We start from the raw sequence: 17,986 nt of genomic DNA, 5'->3' as shown, positions 1-17,986 counted from the left end.
GCTTTTTGGAGCTCATTTGACAAACAAGAAGTGAATAAGGAGCAGAGCATCATTTTCCTAATCACTCTCAACTCGAATGAATCTGATCTGTAATATATGTTACAGGACAAATTGATATAATAGCTAAAATAATAGAGGATGCACAGACACATCACACAGATTCAAAGGGTGATATGTCTTCCTTCATCACCTCACCAGATTCTAAAAGTTTTTTTTCATAAATCTCAAGTGCTGAGGGGTGATTCCGGATGACCTATCAGCACCCATTCCACATCACAAATATAAAAAAAATTACTCACTAAATTCAAATAGATGTTAATAATAGATGTAGTGTCATAACCAGAAACAAATCCGAAAGTAACAAAAATTAAGCTTGCAACCCCAATTCTAACAAGAGCGGTAAGGTCTAGAAAACTAAATATATAATAAGGCTAACCTTGTACATATGTGGCTGTGTGAAAGACGGCTCATCCATCTCATTGTGCCCAAATGTACGATAACACACTATATCAATCACTGAACTGAAGAAGAATCGAAGAACAATCACTGAACTGAAGAAAAATTGAGAGAGATTTGAGTGAGAGAAAGAGAGAGCAACTAACCTCTGATCGAAGAAGACTAAGAGCTCCAAATCCACGGAGATGAATCACCGATCTGAAGAAGAATCGAAGTAGAATCGAGAGAGATTTGAATGAGAGAGAGAGCAAAGAGTGAGTGAGAGATTTGAGTGAGTGAGAAGGAGACGGCAGTGCTCAAAATAGGGTTTTCAAAATAAAAATAAAAGAGAGATAGAAGAGGGTGTGAAGAGAGACAGGGAAGAGGGTGTGAAGAGAGACAGGATTTGGAGGCGTTTTTTAAGCGTCTTCTATTTACGAAACGGTGTCGTTTTACCTAACAAAAAAGGCGACGTTTAAAAAACGCCGTTAATTATCAAAAAAAGGTGATGTTTAACTAAACGTCGTTAATTAAACGCCGTTAAATCCTCATTCTCCTGTAGTGACAGTTTCAAAATTTATGTAATATATAAAACAAGTATCTCTGGCCACCCTACTTTATTTTGTTACATGTATGCATGTTTGTATATAATAAAAACAAAGCCTAAACTCATTAAAAGTACAGGTAAAACTACATGCAACGCAAAGAATTTGGATGCATATGGTGATGCAATTAAAAGATTGTACAACTTAAAACTTTTCTATATGAATGTAAAAAGACAAAGTATGATCAGTGCACGAAACATCCGCTAAAGCAAGATCTGGAAACTAGGAAAATTGACTTTTTCGAGCAGGTGGCCTAGGCTCGAGATCACGGTTGATGTAGAGGAGGTAGAAACATGTTTAACAGGGCTGAGGTTTCCAACCATAACAGAGAGCCATCACACAATCTTTCGCTGAGCTGCCCACTGTTGCCTTTATTTCTTCTGATTTTGCTATTGTCTGCAACCACAGATCTATTAAGTTATGCAGTCGAAAGCTGGGATGCAATGGCTGACCCTTCAATGAGATCTCCACCTGGGGGGAAAAAAAAAACTATAGTAATCAGCAAATTTGCCAATAATGCTTCGATTATCAACTATACTATTATTGTTGTTGTTGTTAATCAATATGAATTGATTTCTTTAATTGGTGTTTGACAATACATGAGACTAGTCTTGCACAATACTCTAAATAGTGTACTTTGATACTAAGCCAATGTCAAATGTAGAAAATGAAAATTCTACTATGGAAAAGAGAAGAAGCTAATGAATCAACTATAGACTGGAAAAGACATACTCACCCAAACAAACTTGCATAGACATCAGCATATACAAACTTATTTTCATAGGGAAGTGATTATGATTATGTAAGGTACCTCAGCTTGATGGCAGTTAAGATCCAGCCTATCTACAACGAACTTTTGGATGGATGAAACTGGTACATTTGCATCCCTATGGTGGGAACAAAGGAAAACATGTCAATAATAACAAGAATTTTGCTTGCCGCTAACTAAAACAGTTCTTCTGGTAAACAGAAGTCAAGACACGGTCATGGATTAGTTCTTCGACAATTTGTTTTGTAACAAAAATCTCATTTCAAGTATAGGGAAAAGTTCGACGGAAGGTTAGATCAAAGAAGTCAGAGAGAAAACTTACATGGAATAAAGCACCCAATATGGGATGCATAAGCTTTTCTTAATGCTATCTGTAAAAGGGACTTCTTTCAAATGCCACACAAATACAATCAGATGATCTATTTGCACTTAATGTGAACATTCCATGTGTTTTGGATGCTATTTGTACTTTGTTAAATAATTAAGACACCATCATTACTCCAAGAGGACGAAAATAATGCTTAGTGAACGTGTTCACAGTTGTTCACAGTTGTAGCTCAGAGGAAGAAAAATAAGTTAATAGATTACAACACAGACAGGTGTTCTCTAGATCAGGGCAGAGTTTACTTAGTTTCAACTGGACCAAATAGCAATGCAGTATCTCTACACACAGATATCATGACTTAACTGAAGCATATATCATGACTTAACTGAAGCATATTAAGCAAAGTGGTGGTGCCAAGGGGACTTACTTTAAACTATTGACATATGCACGAGATCTAGCCAACTAGGCTAGCCCCAGTTGGTTGGTTAGTATCATCCTTTATAACTTTTCAAATGAATATAGCTCCCATTCCTTCAATGCACGATAACAAAAATATAGTCAGCAAGACATTTCAAACAATATGAGATCATAAAAGGAAGATCCCATCCTTTAAGATATACCCTCTAGAGTGAATAATTTATGAAGATGTATTAAATTTACCAAGAGAAGATCTTCATCAATTCCAAAGGATTTGCGAGCTTCTTCTAGGCGCTTTGATGTGACCTTCTCATGTTTCCTGCACAATCATCCAAAGTGGAAACTACAATAAACAAAACCAATTGCTCAAGCAAAGATTTGCACAAATTGTAAAACTCAGTGCATTATGGCATGGTAAAGTTTCAAAACATAGTGAACTTCTGGTTAAGATGCTTCTTTTAATGAGATTTCGCACAAAGCTTCACACTTACTAGATTTCTTCAAATGGACCCAAAACATTTCAAATTTAAATGTGCATGCACGTGTAGACACACATCCTGGGGAAGAAAAAGACTAGTTTCCAACCTTTTCACTGTATTTTCTCAAATTAACTAACACACATCAAGAAGCATTCACTAAAGGATTCCACAACTCTTTTACTTAATCAACATGCTTAGGTGTTAATTATCTTCTTATGACCAAAGAAAAAAAAAAAAAAAAAAAAAGAACTAAAAAAAAGAGGCAGCTCTGTTTTTTGTTTTTTCGAATGTTTGTGGATAGTGATGTTTAAAGGAGAGGGAAAACAAGTGATGTACCCAGAGCTCGCTGGATCTCTAATCTCAAACTCATCTGTCATAGCATCATAGCCACATATTACAACATAGTGACCTACAGAAGATTATAGTCCAGTTAGTAACAGATACAGATGTGGCATGCACAATGAATATACGGGGTTACTGGCCATGAACTCAAATATGAGATAGTATTAGTGGCAGTGAGAGTACTAGAAATAAATAATTTGGAGGAGAAAAAATGAGACAAACGCAAGATCATGTTCAACAGTTACTTCATTAAATCAGAAACAGTTAAACCCACACATTCATCTGCCCCTTTTTCTCCTACAACTCCAACTGATCCAAAATGAGTTATTTGTAGTTCATAAACAATAACGAAGTTCTCAAATTTCAACATTCCACCAACTATATATATATATACAAGTCACAATAACAATCTACATCTACTTGGAAATCCAATCAATATGTTGTTCAAAGTGAGCAATTTATTTTGTCAGATTTTTCATCTTGTGTTTGATGAAAAGGAGATGACCCTTCGTCTGAGCCAGGGCAAAAAAAAGGATGATTATTCAATCAATACATATATAAATTCATATATATACTTGTATAGAGAGATTTTTAAGAGAAAAAAAAATTATCCAAAAAAAAATACAGATAATGTGTACGCATATAACGAGATTGTGCGAGAGAGACAGAGATCGAGAGAGATTGAGAGATCGAGAGAGAGAAGAATCGATAAAACTGAGATTGGAAGACCAACCTTCAGACGGCGCTGATCTTGCACAACCTGTTTAGCACGGGCCCTAACCTCATATGGATCAATCTTGGATTGGGGCTAACTAGAGCATATACAACTCATCAATCACTGAAACGGAGAGAGAGACGGGAAGGAAGAGCTTCAGAGAGAGAGAGAAAGAGAGACTGTGGAGCTCACCTTAGGAGACGATGGTGTAGATGATGATGTAGACGATGGTGCAGATGGTGGAGACAGATCTGAATCTCTGCGATGAAATCACTGAGATGAAATCGCTCTGAATCTTTGTGATGAAATCACTGAGATGAATCTCTGAATGGCTCTGATAAGGGTTTAGAGAGAGTTGAGAGAGAGATTTAGAGAGAGAAAGAGAGACAGTGGTGGAGCTTCGAAATCGTTCTGAGATTTAGAGAGAGAGAGAGAGAGAGAGAGAGAGAGCTCGAAAAGTTGGGTCTTAGTCTGAGATTCAAAATTAGGCTTTGAAAAGAGGAGACCAAGCGCGTGAGGCACAACACATTCGGAGGCGTTTCAAACGCCTCCTATTATTAAACGATGTCGTTTTGTTGAACAAATATGCGACGTTTTAAAAAACGTCGTTAAATGTTAAAAAAAAGTGACGTTTAAAAATGCGTCGTTAAAAAAACGCCGCCTAAACCTCTTTTTCCTGTAGTGAGAAAAATGGAAAGGGAAGGAGAAATTAGAAAGAAAGGAGAAAGAATTAATAGGATTCAATTTTTTTTTCAAGCACAGGATGTAATATGCAGGTTTTCTTTGTGTTGTGGGGCGAGATGGTATTTCTCAGTCTAGCACACATTTTGGTTAATTGTTCTGTGTGCTACTTGACATATTTTGATCCAAATTACTGCTATATTGTGTAGTTCTTTTTTGATCAGCAACAAAATAAATTTTATTAGGAAAATGCTATGTTTTTTTAATGTTTTTTACTTAGTGAATATGGTCTTTTTAACTGGCCAATTCAAGTTAATTCTTTCTTATCTGTTTTTTTTAATTTTATTTTTGCTAAATGGAACAATGAAGCAACTCTATTTGCTGCCTCCTGCTAAACACTAGCTGAAACTCCAAACATTCCTTAATGAAGACAATATCCATCTCCTACCTCACTCTTATCTATCTCAATAACAGCTCAAGCATGACATTTACCGGCCCATTGTATTAAGTTCCATAGTTCTCACAATTCTGCCTCTGTATGCTGAGTATCTTGGAAAAGGCTAGCATGTGCACCCTTTTTGAGGTGCATATGATATGAACCTTATGCAAAAATTAATAAAAATGTAACCTTTACTACAAAAACTATACCTAACTTTTTGCTCATCACAAAAAGTATAACTCTCAACACAAAAACCATGAGTTTGCCATTCACAACTTTAGGGGGTGTACAACATAACTTCGTCATTCATTACTTTCATCACAAAAATCATAACTTACACCACAAAAATTCGTAGCTTTCACAACAAAAATCATAACTTTTCTTATGATGTGCATCTTTTTAGGGGGTGCACATTGTAACATTTCCTGAGTATCTTTGATTCCCTTGAAGCCTCCAAATGTAACATCCATACCAATATCTCATACAGTGAATATTGTCTCTATTACTTTCTTACATAGTAGTTTGATCCAAGGACATAGGATTTAGTGATTCTCAGTTTCTCATAGCTTGAAATCAAATATGTCTGGTAAATCTACTCCCAAATAGTAATGATCATGAAACTTTATTTGTGTTCGATGAAAAACACATGGCACTCTATGAATCATTTGTTTGGCAACTTTTCTATATTGAATAGATACAAAATGTTTATTTGCTAACCAATGTAGATGTTAAAGTTGAAGAATTGATTTGGGTGACCACAACAAATGGGATGAAATGCCAGTGGGCAACATCTCTAAAGTAGTTACCCATGCCCACTGATAAGTAATGCCTATTGTATATGTTATCAGGAGTAGAAATCCAATTAACTCTATCTCCTCTATCCATGCAAGGAGGTGGAATGCCAACTTACTTGAGCTCGCTAAAGTATTGAGTTTGCCGGAGGCCACATGAAGGGTTTTCATTTCTGATCAATATAACTTAGAACATGAAAAGACATAGTGATATATTTCCTCTTTTTCATCCCAGCAACAATGCTTCCAGCACAGACTATCGAATTGGGAGTCAATGATAATGATATTGTTGTGGCTGGTGGCATGGAAAGCATGTCTGATGCTCCTAAATATCGAGCTGAACCAAGGTTTGGCATCTGGTTTTTTCTTTGCTACTTTTTTATTTTTTATTTTTTTGTCAAGACTGCTGAAGTACTATTCAAGCTGGAGATCTAAGTTGAGTCAAAATTGAAGTGGTTATGCACATCTTGGTCCTTCGATGGACATGTCAATCAATTCATAATTTTGGAAAATCTTTTCAGTTGCGTTGTTAATTGATGGTGAGCCCCAATGTGACCTTGTCAAGAACATGGTAGTCTTAAAAACGTTCTATTGGTCAGAAAAGTCACTTGGTAAATTACAATGGGGTACTGCAGGCTGTGCACGTGGGTCTGTCTTAATGGAATTTTGTCCATTCTACTTGCAAGTTTGTTTAATGTTCCAAACTATGTAAAGTGACAGTAGTTATTCAATTTGGTTAGGATTGTTCTAATTGGCATTGTGTTTTTCTTTCTTTTAGAGACGGTAACTGCTCCTACACAAAACTGATTGTCAGACAAAGTCATTTGTTAGCTTTGTATAACAGAATAGATGTGTGTTGGTGTGTGTGCGTTTGTTGTACATTATAACAAAAAATGTAGGGGTGGTTCAGATGGTTGATTTCTTCGTTGAGCTTTCTCTAGCGTATTTGTTTGAATGGGGAGTTCAATTCCATTCTGCTAATAGGTCAACTACAATGTTGACACTGACTACAACGAAGTGATGGTTCATGAGAGCTTTATTCCATGAAATTGTAGAATGATTTTCTATTCTTTACAATGAGCTGTTCCTACGAAGACAGCTGAACCGTTCAAAGATTGTGAAATATCCTAATGTGACTGAAATATATGATGCAGTAAAACCATGATACCAATGGTTCCTCTTTTATGTTTTGATGAGAAGTAACTATTAAAGCTGTGCTGATTCCGTCCACATTAACAGAAAGGGATCTCGGCTTGGACATGATACTATCATTGATGGCATGCTGAAAGATAGGCTATGGGATGTTACAATGATTTTGGAATGGGAGTATGTGCAGATGTTTGCGCTCATAAATATACCATGACAAGAGAAGAGCAGGTAGTATTCTTCGCCCATCTTTCTGGTTTAAAGTTTCCCTTGAATGATTTTGTTCATCTCAATTCATGAATTGCTATGTTTAGCAGTCTTCAAATCCATTGTGCAAATGGAAACATTTGAAAAACAAGAATTCGTCCAGAAAAAAAGGACAAATTGGTTGCATTGATCAAGCTATTGCTATCACTCATATTCATTCCACTTGGATGTTTCTTCTTTGCTATATCTGGTTTTCTTTTCTAGGATGCTTATGCTATAATTTGCAATGATCTTTTGGAGATGATACTGAATCACTATGTTTACCTTCAAAAAGTAATTGTTCCAACTGATCTTGCCCGGAAAAAAGGGTCACTCATTTATGTTTTATCTCTTTAGTGAACTTCCTATAATATTATGCAATGAAGGCTCTCATTAAATGTCCATAAACTAGGGACCCCACTCTGATTTCCATGGACCAACTTCTGGAAGCACATTGTGTTGCAATCATTCGGAACAACCAACTTTTTGTTGCAAATGCTGGTGATTCTCGTTGTGTAATATCTTGAAAGGGTCAGGTGACCATTTTTCTCCCTGGAATTTCAAAATACTATTTACTCTGATTGCTTAAAAAGCAAGTTTTTATTTATAACCCTTCCGTCATGTTATATGATCCAGTTTGTGAGCTGTTTATGTTTCTTTTAGATCTATTGAAAAAAGTAATTGTTGTTTGATTGTGGATTATCTATCAGAAGCCATTTAACACTCATGTACCTATGGGACAATGGAGTACTTCTTGTTTTGGAATGGATGGTTAAGATCCTTTTTTTGGAGTTTAAGTGCCATGGCAAATCTAAAATGTAGCATTGTTGATCTTTATTTTGTCATGCATGAGCACTTTTGATTGCTGCCTTTTTATGCAGGCATATAATTTGTCAAGAGACCACAAGCCTGACCTCAAGGCTGAGAAGGATAGGATTCTGAAGGCTGGTGGTTTTGTCCAATATGGATGGGTCAATGGAAGCCTAAACTTGGCAAGAGCAATTGGTATTTTGTCTCTCTATTTTCTTTGTGTAAGCATGAACAAAGTAGAGATCTAAGGACGGACATGGACACGGTCCATGGACATGTAAATTTTCAAAAAAATATAGGATATGACATGTGGGACATGCACAATGTAGTTATTTATATCTCATATATAAGGATAAGAACTTATTCTATGTCACATATAATGCTATTTAATTCAAAGACTAACATATTTTACACTAATTTCTAATAAAGCTACATTGTTTTTCTTTTATCATTGGATTTCAAGTTACTTTATTCAAACTTGTATTGTATTTCATGTGTGCCTAAGCAATGTGCACGTATTCCCCAAGTGTCTACAGCTTGTCTGAGTCTAGAAAATTTTTAAAAAATAATGGGACATGTTTTGAGGTGTGTTTGACAAGGGTCGAGAAGTGTCCCATGAGTGTTGGTGTCGGACACAACACACTACCTTACTAGAAGTGTCCGTGTTTCTCAAGTCAAGATTGTATTCTTTTGTTTGCTTTTGCTCATCTTTTTTCGTGGATTTGAGGACACATGGAATTGAAGCAGAACAAATCACTGCCTGCTGAGAAGCAAATTGTGACTGCCTATCCTGATGTAAATACGGTATGTAGCATCTGTTAGAATATAATATATAAAATGTTGCTTTAATAATTAGGTTAGTATAATAATTAGTATGCTTTAATAATGTACCTTTAATAATGTTGTTTGGTTTGTGCTTCTACTTTCGGTTTGTAATTGTTCTCCCTCTCCTCTATAAAGGAGAGAGCTCAACACAACATTCAATAATTATTCAATACACAATTCTTTCTCTTTCTTTATACATAAATCTTTCATGGTATCAGAGCTATAAGATTTAGGCCTATATTCCTTTCTTTCCGGTGGGCAGCCGGCCGGCAACCATGCCTTCGCTGCCCGCTGGAGTTTTTCAACACCTCGCCGAAGCAAACCCAAAATCCCTCTGGGACATTTCGTCGAACACCATGTCTGCAACACGAGGACTTCCCAGGGGGTCACCCATCCTAGTACTACTCTCGCCCAAGCACGCTTAACTGCGGAGTTCTGATGGGATCGAACCCATCTTGATTCGAAACCCAGAGACAACTCTTCCACAGGCTGTCAAGCTCAAATGCACTCTCTGCGACTCTGCTTTTTTTCGGCTTCGAACCCATCTCGCACTGCTTCGGAGCATCTCAAGAGAGGGACTTGCCCCAATTTCACTTCCTTTTTGAAACCCATTTCGTCAATACCAGTCTCACAACTGCCTCCTTTGTCTTCTCCGCCTCCATGGTTGTCCACGGCCACGACACCACCCTTCCGATCTCTCTCGACGAACTGCTCGTCCACTGTGGCGACTGGTTTGGTCCGTCGAGCAATATCTAGGGTTCAGTCCTCCCCGGCGGCGAAGCTGGTATGCATCCGAGCCCACGCATTGGAGGTCGAAGCTCCACAAGTCGAGGACCATGGGACCGCATTCCTTGAGGTTGATCTGGAAGTCTTGGAGCTCAGGTTTGCTGGGGTTTTCGGGGTTCCTCGACGCCCTCATCAAGATCAAGAACGAGATCGACCCAACCCTATGTTTGTGGTGAAGGATTTGGTGGTGGATATGACGCATTTTTATCATCAGTATAAGAGTATTGAGCCCTGGTTGGTGTACATGGAAGCGAAGAGCAGCTGGACAATGCCACAAATTACTCTCTCTCTCTCTAACAGAGCTCTCACTCTCTCGGCAGCTTTGACAAAAAAAAAAATAAATAAATAAATAAATAAATACACACACACTGATATGCACACTGCTCCACCATGCACACAGCACATGCATACACCAGCACACAAATCCTTTCTTTTTATTTTAATATTGACGTCCACTACATTTTGTTTCTTCAAATATAGCCAGTATATGCCTCCACACAAAACCATCATCACCTTTTCCACCGCCCAAACATTCTTTATTTTATATATATATATATATATTTTCTTTTTCTTCTTTCCACCGCCCAACTTTTTATCTTAAAAAAAAAAAAAAAAAAAAAAAAAAAAAAAAAAAAAAAACCAAAACTTTCTATTCATTCCATCTAATTTTTCTGCTCAGTCTTGTACCTTCCAGCCATTCGGATTTGCAAAATAAACTCATTTTATTCATCTCGGGCCTTCGCCCTGATCACAATTTTACACAACCAACCCAAAAAAAAAAAAAAAAAAAAAAAATCAAACAAAAAAAAACCAAACAAAAAAAAAAAAAAAAAAAAACAAACCAACCCAAACACAACCACATCCATAGGTGGGATTTTTCTTCTCTACTCTGTCGCCGGTCTCTTCTTCTTGCCTCCGTCCTGGACGGCCCTTGACGGTGCTGCCTCCGTGTTTCCCACGCCACCGAGCACATTCACTCTCTCCTGCTCCTCTACTACAGCATATGGCGGACCTCCAAATCGGAACATAACGGTGGCCTTCCGCTTCAGCTCCTTATTTTCCGCCTTTAGCACACTTATCTCTGCTCGTGCATCCTTATACATGCGCTGGAGCAGAGCCAGTTGGGCGTTTAACTGCTGCACCTCATTTGTCCTACTCTGAAGTCGGTGCGACAAGTTTGTGACCGCAGTCATGGTCTCCACGCATGACTTCAAAGTATACTGATTGGCCTCAATATCAGTTTGCACCAGTTATCTCTCTTGTTGACTCGTTGAGGTCGGGAAAGAGAGTGAGCAGACCACGGGAAGATGAAGCCATTTTCTGGGCAATAAAGTGTTACAGAGTATCTCTCTTAGAAAAGGAAGAGTTTTTCAGAGGATTTTAGCAGGTTTTTTTTTGTCTCAGCCTCTGCCTCAGCCTTAGCCTCCGTCTTGGTTAAATAGCCGAGGCAGACACGCACATCGTGCGCCGCTCGGCGCTAGACGACAACCTGGGCGCACAAGCCAAGTCACGCGCATCGCCATAATGTCCGGCACACCTTTTTATGGATTGGGCACGCCTTTTGATAGCACACCTTTTGAAAGATTGGGCACACCTTTTGAGGGCGCGACTTTTGAGGGCTCGATATATATATCCATGTATATCTTTTGGGCAGCCTATATACACAGTCATACAGTTTCTTCTACAACGGTCCGGCATGACCCCGTAAACTGTCCCGACATTAATTCCGGTCAGCTTCTACATCGGTCCGGCATGACCCCATAAACTGTCCCGACATTGATTCCGGTTAGCTTTTACATCGGTCCGACATGACCCCATAAACTGTCCCGACATTGATTCCGGTTAGCTTCTACATCGGTCTGGCATGACCTCGTAAACTGTCCAGACATTGTCTGCTACAACGGTCCGACACAACCATACGGTGTCTTCTCCAACGGTGTGACACGACCATACCGTGTCTTCAACAACAATTTGACACGATCATACAGTGTCTCCTATCCTATTTTATTTTATTTTTCTACTCTCTCCAAACTAAGTTGGTTGGTTCCTATCCTCCTTGAGTTTGAGGGGGGCTGTTAGAATATAATATGTAAAATGTTGCTTTAATAATTAGGTTAGTATAATAATTAGTATGCTTTAATAATGTACCTTTAATAATGTTGTTTGGTTTGTGCTTCTACTTTCGGTTTGTAATTGTTCTCCCTCTCCTCTATAAAGGAGAGAGCTCAACACAACATTCAATAATTATTCAATACACAATTCTTTCTCTTTCTTTATACATAAATCTTTCAGCATCTACATTTATACCATGTTTTAGCTGTTGCATCTACACTTACATATCATGTTTTAGCTATATGGGCTAGTCAAAGACTCAAACATTGAAAATGAAGTTGAGTCATAAATTTTAGGATGTTATATGAATTTTACTCTGATATATGGGCTAATTTTAGAGTTATAGCTGTTAAAGATATTTTCTTATTTCTCACTCACGAGATATACACTATCCTGTATGCAAATATCCTAGATAAGTTGTCTTCAGCTGTTTGATTTTTCATTTATGGTTTTTTCTTCATATCCTTGTTAACCCGTTGATAAATATTGTATTGTCTTATATCATATTTTAATCTGCTTGAACTAGGTGGAGCTTTGTGACGACGATGAATTTCTTGTGATAGCGTGTGGTGGTATATGGTAAGTCTCTTATTTGTGTTGCCTCTTCCCTTCTTAATCTTATTAGTTTTTTCGATAATTAGTTAGTTACAGATGTTCTTCATAAAGCTTCAGCCATAAGTTCTTTGGGGAGTTCATTGGATTTATACTCTTGTTTAGAAGTGAGTAGAGCTCATAAGTCATAAGCATTGTATTACAAGAAACTAGAAATCAACCTAATGAAGAAACATTGACCATGTTACATTACTAGAGTTGTGGCTTTTGCTTGCCACTTGGGCCCTGCTTTATTACTTCCAGTAGAGTATTTTAGACTCCTAGTGAAGAACACTAAATTTTTTATTTATTTTTTATTGGCACAGGGGTGTCAATATTTAATGAATTCAATATAAATTTTGGGCTTGAGTAGGCCACTTTAAACAGATATGAGTGGACAAGAAAGGAATTTATATATAGATTTTATACGAGGGATGGTTTTTATGGCACTTATGATAGCAATTGAATTTCTGACTTTTTTGGTCCCTTTGTCATTCTACTATGCCCAAAAAGAAGCTCTGCTTGAATTCATTTGGCCATATAATGAAGATGAACCTTTCATTCAAAAATTCACCCAAAAAAAAAAAAAACCTTTCATTCAATTTTCATTTTACTAATGGATTACCGTGTTTATTAAGAAGATTGGTTCTATCATTCTATTGACAGCCTAGTCCTTTTATGCGGTCGAAAGTTTGCTACAAAAATAGAAAAATGTAGCTGAGACTGATCAACCTGGGATCTAGCTTTGCTTGCTGCACTCCATCTTGCAGCCATACCCATCCCTCTCTATCCTCATTTTTGCTTTGATTTCCATTAGCAACTTCAAAACTAAATCCCCAAATCCCATAATATGAAACTCGTGAAAGTCAATTAAACATTTTCATTCCCCGTGTCTCAGCCCCTTCATCCAATTCAGAAAGGGCAAGCAACATCTTTCCCCCCTTCAGGGTGCTATTCAAAGTTTTCATTGTGGAATTGCTTTCATGAGCTGTTACTTTCTTTCATACCATTTATTATGTTTGTAGATAGTTGAATATATGCTTATTATATTATGCTTATGAACATGCGACGAGGCAGTTCCTTGTACTTGCAAGGTATGGCATTTTGATCCATTGCAAAAGCAGTCTTATTATTGGTTCTTTGTTTAGAGACACTAATTTCCGACGAGGCAGTTCCTTGTACCTGCAAGGTATGGCATTTTGATCCATTGCAAAAACAGTCTTATCATTTGTTCTTTGTTTAGAGACACTAATTTCTATTGTGCTTTAGATATGAAGGAGGATGAGACTGAGGCTGAGGGTGAGGCTGAGGCTGGGTTGGAGTGCCTACATCAATCTGCAAAGAAAGAGGTACAAGTGTACCTGAATGTAGATGGGCCATTGAAAGACCCCAATGAGAGTTCCACACAAAATTAGCAAGACTGGCCAGGTATTTTCAATATTTTTTTAAACTATTGTTTTCTTCTGCATAATATGAACCGGTTGACTCACTAAAATGCTCAAATGGTGCTGGATGTCAACGAAACTTGACACACACGACTAACTAGGCACAACTAACTTGTAGGAAAAGATAGGACTCGATGATTCCCGATTTTGAATCTAGAGCCAAATTTCCGTTTGTGAAAACTTGTCCTTTACAAGCTTTTTTTCGAACGGGTTGACAGACTAAAATGCTCAAACGGCGTCAGATGTCAACGAAACTTGACACACTTGACTAATTCAGCACAAATGACTTGTAGGAGAAGACGGGACTTGAAACCGTTTTCCGGTTTTGAAGCTAAAGCCAAATTTCCATTTATGAAAATTTATTCTTTAAAAACTATTTTTCAAACTGGTTGACACACTAAAATGCTCAAACGGTGTCGGATGTCAACGAAACTTGACACCCTTGACTAATTAGACACAAATGACTTGTAGGAGAAGGCGGGACTTGAAACTATTTCTTGGTTTTGAATCTAGAGCCTAATTTTTGTTTATGAAAACTTATTCTTTAGAAACTTTTTTTTCGATCCGGTTGACTCACTAAAATGGTCAAACGGCATCGGATGTCAACGAAACTGGACACACACAACGTACTAGGCACAAATGACTTGTAGGAGTAGACTGGACTCGAAACCAATTCCCGGTTTTGAATCTAGAGCCTAATTATGTGTTACAATTTGATTTATGTATATATTTATTTATTGAAATAAATATCAAATGTTTTACATTTTCTGTAAGCTTGAAATTAATTATATTATAAATCATTATTATTATTATTATTATTGGTTTCTTTTTGCAGATGCAACCCTTTTGATTATGTGATGATATCTTCGCATATCGATATTGGAGCTTACAATCTTATTTATTTATTGAAATAATTATCAACTGTTTTACATTTTTTGTAAGCTTGAAATTAATTATATTGTAAATGATTATTATTATTATTTTTTTTTTTTGGTTTTTTTTTGCAGATGCAATCCTTTTGAGTATGTGATAATATCTTCATATATCGATATTGGAGCTTACAATCTTATTTATTTATTTATTGAAATAAATATAAAATGTTTTATATTTTTTGTAAGCTTGAAATTAATTATATTGTAAATGATGATTTTTTTTTTGGTTTCTTTTTACAGATGCAACCCCTTTTGAGTACGTGATGATATCTTCACATATCGATTTTGGAGCTTACTATATATATGTTTTTTATTTGTATTGTCGATACTTTTGTTTTGTTTTAGATACAAAAATTTGAGTTCTTGAATATCAAAAATTATTAGTATTGTTGGAGGATATTTTATATATTTTTGTAAAGAATATTTTGTTGACAATTGTTACAAGGTACATATATATTATTCTTCGGATAATTTTGTGGATGTGTATGTGGATGAGGATGTATTTTATTTTAGAAAATATTAATAATTGGTACAAGGAATGAATTAATAAAATATATATTGATTTTATGAAAATAATTTTATTGCGGCAATAGTAAATCGTCGCTAATGTAATCATCATTTCCTTACATTTTATTAGCGACAGGTTAACTTGTTGCATATACATATTAGTTCAAATCTTTAGTGCCGGTTCAAACTGTCGCAAATATGATATTAATTTAATTTTACTTTTTTTTGCGACGTTTTAGACCGTCGCTAATAATACTTTTCGCGAAGTCAAATATCGTCGCCAAAAAAATTTTGGTGACAGCAACCAACATCATCATTAAAAGTGAAGTCTTTTCCCCTTTCTTTGTGTCAGGTGAAACCGTCGCAAAAACTATTGATTAGCCATCCCTACAAGAAAGCTCTGCCACCCCCATTTCCCGTCACTACTCCGTTGCAAAAAGTCTTTTGCAACGATATGTGAACCTTTTGTGACGTTTAAGGCCGTCGCAAAAGCTCTGGTTTTTAGTAGGCTTCTTTGTAACATTGATTTGGATTTGGTGAAATCTTCTTTTATTTTGAAGGAGGAGGTGTATCATTGCCTTATTAATTATTAGAAATGGGGTCACTACTGTGCTAAAAGCACAACAGTGATTGTGGTGCCTCTATTTGACGTGTATTATGGTCTTATTTCTATGATCCGACCCGTTAATTTTGTAGAGTTTGTTGAGTACTTCATGCCTACCAAAAATCATATTAATCGGATATCAACAACTATATGATCGATAACCAAAAAAATAATAATAAGTTTTTCTTTTGAGAAATAGCGTAAAAAATATGCATTTCGATCATATAGTTATTGATATCCGATTAATATGATTTTTGGTAGGCATGAAGTACTCAACAAACCCTACAAAATGAACGGTTTGGATTATAAAAATGAGGTCATAATACACCTCACATGGAGGCACCACAATGACCCCATTTCCTTAATTATTTATGTTTAAATTTCTTTCTTTCCCTCATTTAAAAAAAATTATAGATTGATTAGTCAAAACTTCCTCTTTGGCGTTGAAACTAGAAAAAACTAGCTTTCAATCAAAAGCTGCTATGCATGCTTGGTATTAGCTTATTCATTACTTGAGGCATAGGTGAGATAGAATAGGAGTTCTTTTTAGCCTTAAAGCATGTCTTACTCAGTTAGTATACACAATTATTCTGTGTAGGACTTGATCTTTGAGTCGAGTTAGATCAGGTACTGTGAAAGTGGTAGAGGTTTGGGCACCATCTAAGATTTCTGAGGGCTTGCTTGTTTTTATTCTTTGATGTAGTAGGGTGTGGGGTGGTTGTGTTTACCACTATTCAAATTTACACCATCTCTGGATGACCATGAATCTACACTGAACCTACAGTAGCAAAGATTACAAATACTAATTGCACAAAACCCACCGTCACAATTTTAAAAAAAAAAAAAAAATCAACATGCATTCAATTTTGAATCTGTACTAACCCATGACTTTTATGTTGTCCTCCTTAGCAGGTATAGCCATTCGGATTGGTAAGGTCCTTGACGTGGTGAAGTGGTTGGAAAACACCCAAAGCTTGTATGGACAAAAGGCAAGTCTAGATGCATGAGGAACTAAAATTTGTGTAAGTGACATTGAAGGAACTGACAAAAAAAAAAATGTAGATACCCCTCACAAGGATGTAGGACAAGGTGAGGATGAGGAACACGAAGAAGAGTTGGGAAGTAATGAAGATGATGAGGGAGATGAAGAAGAGTCTGGAACAGAAGATGTTGAAGACATAGATGAATTTTCTAAGGAGCCTTGACCTTGGCCTTTTCATTGTTTTTCTATGCTTAGACTAAACTGATAGTTGAATATGTTATGGGTTTTGTAGTTGTCCCAATTTATTTATGAACACTTTTTGCTTACTTTTGGGAGTTCAGTATGATATGTTTTGTGTATACAAATATTCTTATGGCTGGTGTTTTGGTAAATATGACCTCACCAGGTGTCGCTTGATAAGGTGTTGCTGATCTTCGTCAATGCTACCAATCAGATTATGCCACTCAACAGCTTGTTAGAGAAACTATTCATGCCAAATAATTTAAAGAAAAATGCTTAAGACCTCAAAATTATATATTTTTTTCCTTAGGCTGTGTTGGTTTGAATTTATTTATTATTTTTTTTGGCAATGGTGGTTATGTGTAGGGGTGTACTAAAAAATTAGACATCTTGCACTAACTAAGCCTATATGGTTTGATAAGGTGTGTGAGCTGGGTTGGACTGGTTGGGTGATAATTTTGATTTGAAATAAAAATATAGTATGAACTTATACAAAACTATATGGAATTAACAAATTTTAACCAGCAGCTTAACTAATTAGTCAATTTTATTACCCAACCAGTCCAACCCAACTCACTCACCTTATCAAATCACACAGGCTGAGTTGATGCGGGATGTCTAGTTTTTTAGCACACCCCTACATATAACCACCCTTCAAAAAAAAAAAAACAACACAGCAAAAAAAAAATAAAAAAAAAAAAAATAAAAAAAAAAAACATGATTTGAGGCATTCGAGCCTCAAAATTTCGAGGCCTCCAGCAT

The 17,986-nt window shown here is 36.5% G+C and overlaps 1 protein-coding gene and 1 long non-coding RNA gene across 18 annotated transcripts in view; one reads left to right on the top strand and one right to left on the bottom strand.

Annotated features, from left to right (window-relative positions):
* The window catches only part of LOC145789183 (putative protein phosphatase 2C 60), a 58,980-nt gene extending 41,576 nt beyond the window's left edge, over positions 1–17,404 (top strand). For 2 of the 17 annotated variants that reach the window (XM_082880048.1, XM_082880047.1), the window contains 7 exons: positions 7,238–7,375; positions 8,272–8,395; positions 8,928–9,004; positions 12,450–12,502; positions 13,609–13,703; positions 13,784–13,942; positions 15,132–15,362. In XM_082880048.1, the coding sequence (XP_082736174.1) occupies positions 7,295–7,375; positions 8,272–8,395; positions 8,928–9,004; positions 12,450–12,502; positions 13,609–13,703; positions 13,784–13,929 (576 nt within the window). In that variant the 5' untranslated portion in view covers positions 7,238–7,294 and the 3' untranslated portion in view covers positions 13,930–13,942; positions 15,132–15,362. The other 15 variants (XM_082880050.1, XM_082880051.1, XM_082880042.1 and 12 more) reach the window with 14 other exon arrangements.
* LOC114256288 (uncharacterized) lies at positions 2,705–4,543 on the bottom strand. The gene is made up of 4 exons (XR_014336518.1): positions 4,280–4,543; positions 4,106–4,184; positions 3,367–3,439; positions 2,705–2,870 (listed from the first exon to the last, which is right to left on the bottom strand). It is a non-coding gene; the product is annotated as an uncharacterized LOC114256288 (long non-coding RNA).
* Positions 17,405–17,986: the final 582 nt, after the last annotated feature.

The sequence above is a fragment of the Camellia sinensis genome, chromosome 7 (assembly GCF_055761805.1).
Source record: "Camellia sinensis isolate YWXY chromosome 7, ASM5576180v1, whole genome shotgun sequence".
In the NCBI taxonomy this organism is placed as follows: domain Eukaryota; kingdom Viridiplantae; phylum Streptophyta; class Magnoliopsida; order Ericales; family Theaceae; genus Camellia; species Camellia sinensis.
Note: the sequence above shows the minus strand (reverse complement) of the source record. Positions and strands in the feature narration are given on the sequence as shown.